Source organism: Nanorana parkeri, unplaced genomic scaffold (genome assembly GCF_000935625.1).
Source record: "Nanorana parkeri isolate BGI_ZX_2015 unplaced genomic scaffold, ASM93562v1 scaffold758, whole genome shotgun sequence".
Taxonomy (NCBI): domain Eukaryota; kingdom Metazoa; phylum Chordata; class Amphibia; order Anura; family Dicroglossidae; genus Nanorana; species Nanorana parkeri.
The window spans coordinates 519,180-519,894 of NW_017307026.1; the positions used below are offsets into that span (position 1 = coordinate 519,180).

The following is a 715-nucleotide window of genomic DNA, read 5'->3' on the forward strand; positions in this document are numbered from 1 at the left end:
ATAAATTAATTTCCCACATGCGTTTTTGTTCTTTTAGGAAATTCCCCAGCAAATGAACGGAAGTGATTGTGGAATGTTTGCCTGCAAATATGCAGATTACATTACCAAAGATAAGCCCATTACCTTCACACAGGTAACACGGTTTGCTCTTTGTATATAGTGGAACACAGAAATTTTTTGCAAAACGTTTTTTTATTTTATTCCCCAGTCTTCTGAAAGTGACCATTTTAACTAAGGGCAGGTTACTAAATCTCCCTTTACTTCCTGGCACATGTGACTATGACATGTGAACATGCACATAATCCCAGGAGGACAATGCCTTCCTTGAGATTACAGTTTAGATATTTCCCAGCAATGCTCTGTTGATGTAATCTTCCCAGGATGCAACACTTGGGTACAATTACATAATTTGTGCCAAAGTGGACTAGGAAGTGTAAAAAACAAACAAACAATTTTTTTAATTAAAATAACAATATTTTTCTTTAGCTAAAGACTAAGATGATTTCATGTTGGCATTCAGAGTAATTTTTAGTCAAGAGGGTAAACTGGACATTTACCCCCTAAGAATAAACCACAAATTAAATTTAAAAAAAAATGCCAATTGCTTTGCTGTACTTATTTGCAGTCTCCAGATCAAGGCCATATGTGCTCAAATGCTCCAGTTTCTTTTTTTTTTTTTTTTTTTTTACTCTTTTTTAACACCACCATAATTTCT

General features: G+C 34.0%; 1 protein-coding gene across 1 annotated transcript in view; it reads left to right on the forward strand.

The window, feature by feature from the left end:
• Positions 1–715, forward strand: part of SENP1 (SUMO1/sentrin specific peptidase 1) — a 23,542-nt gene that overhangs the window by 20,586 nt on the left and 2,241 nt on the right. Inside the window, exon 16 of the mRNA XM_018564528.1 lies at positions 38–133. Within this exon, the coding sequence (XP_018420030.1) occupies positions 38–133 (96 nt within the window). The remainder of the gene's footprint in view (positions 1–37; positions 134–715) is intronic.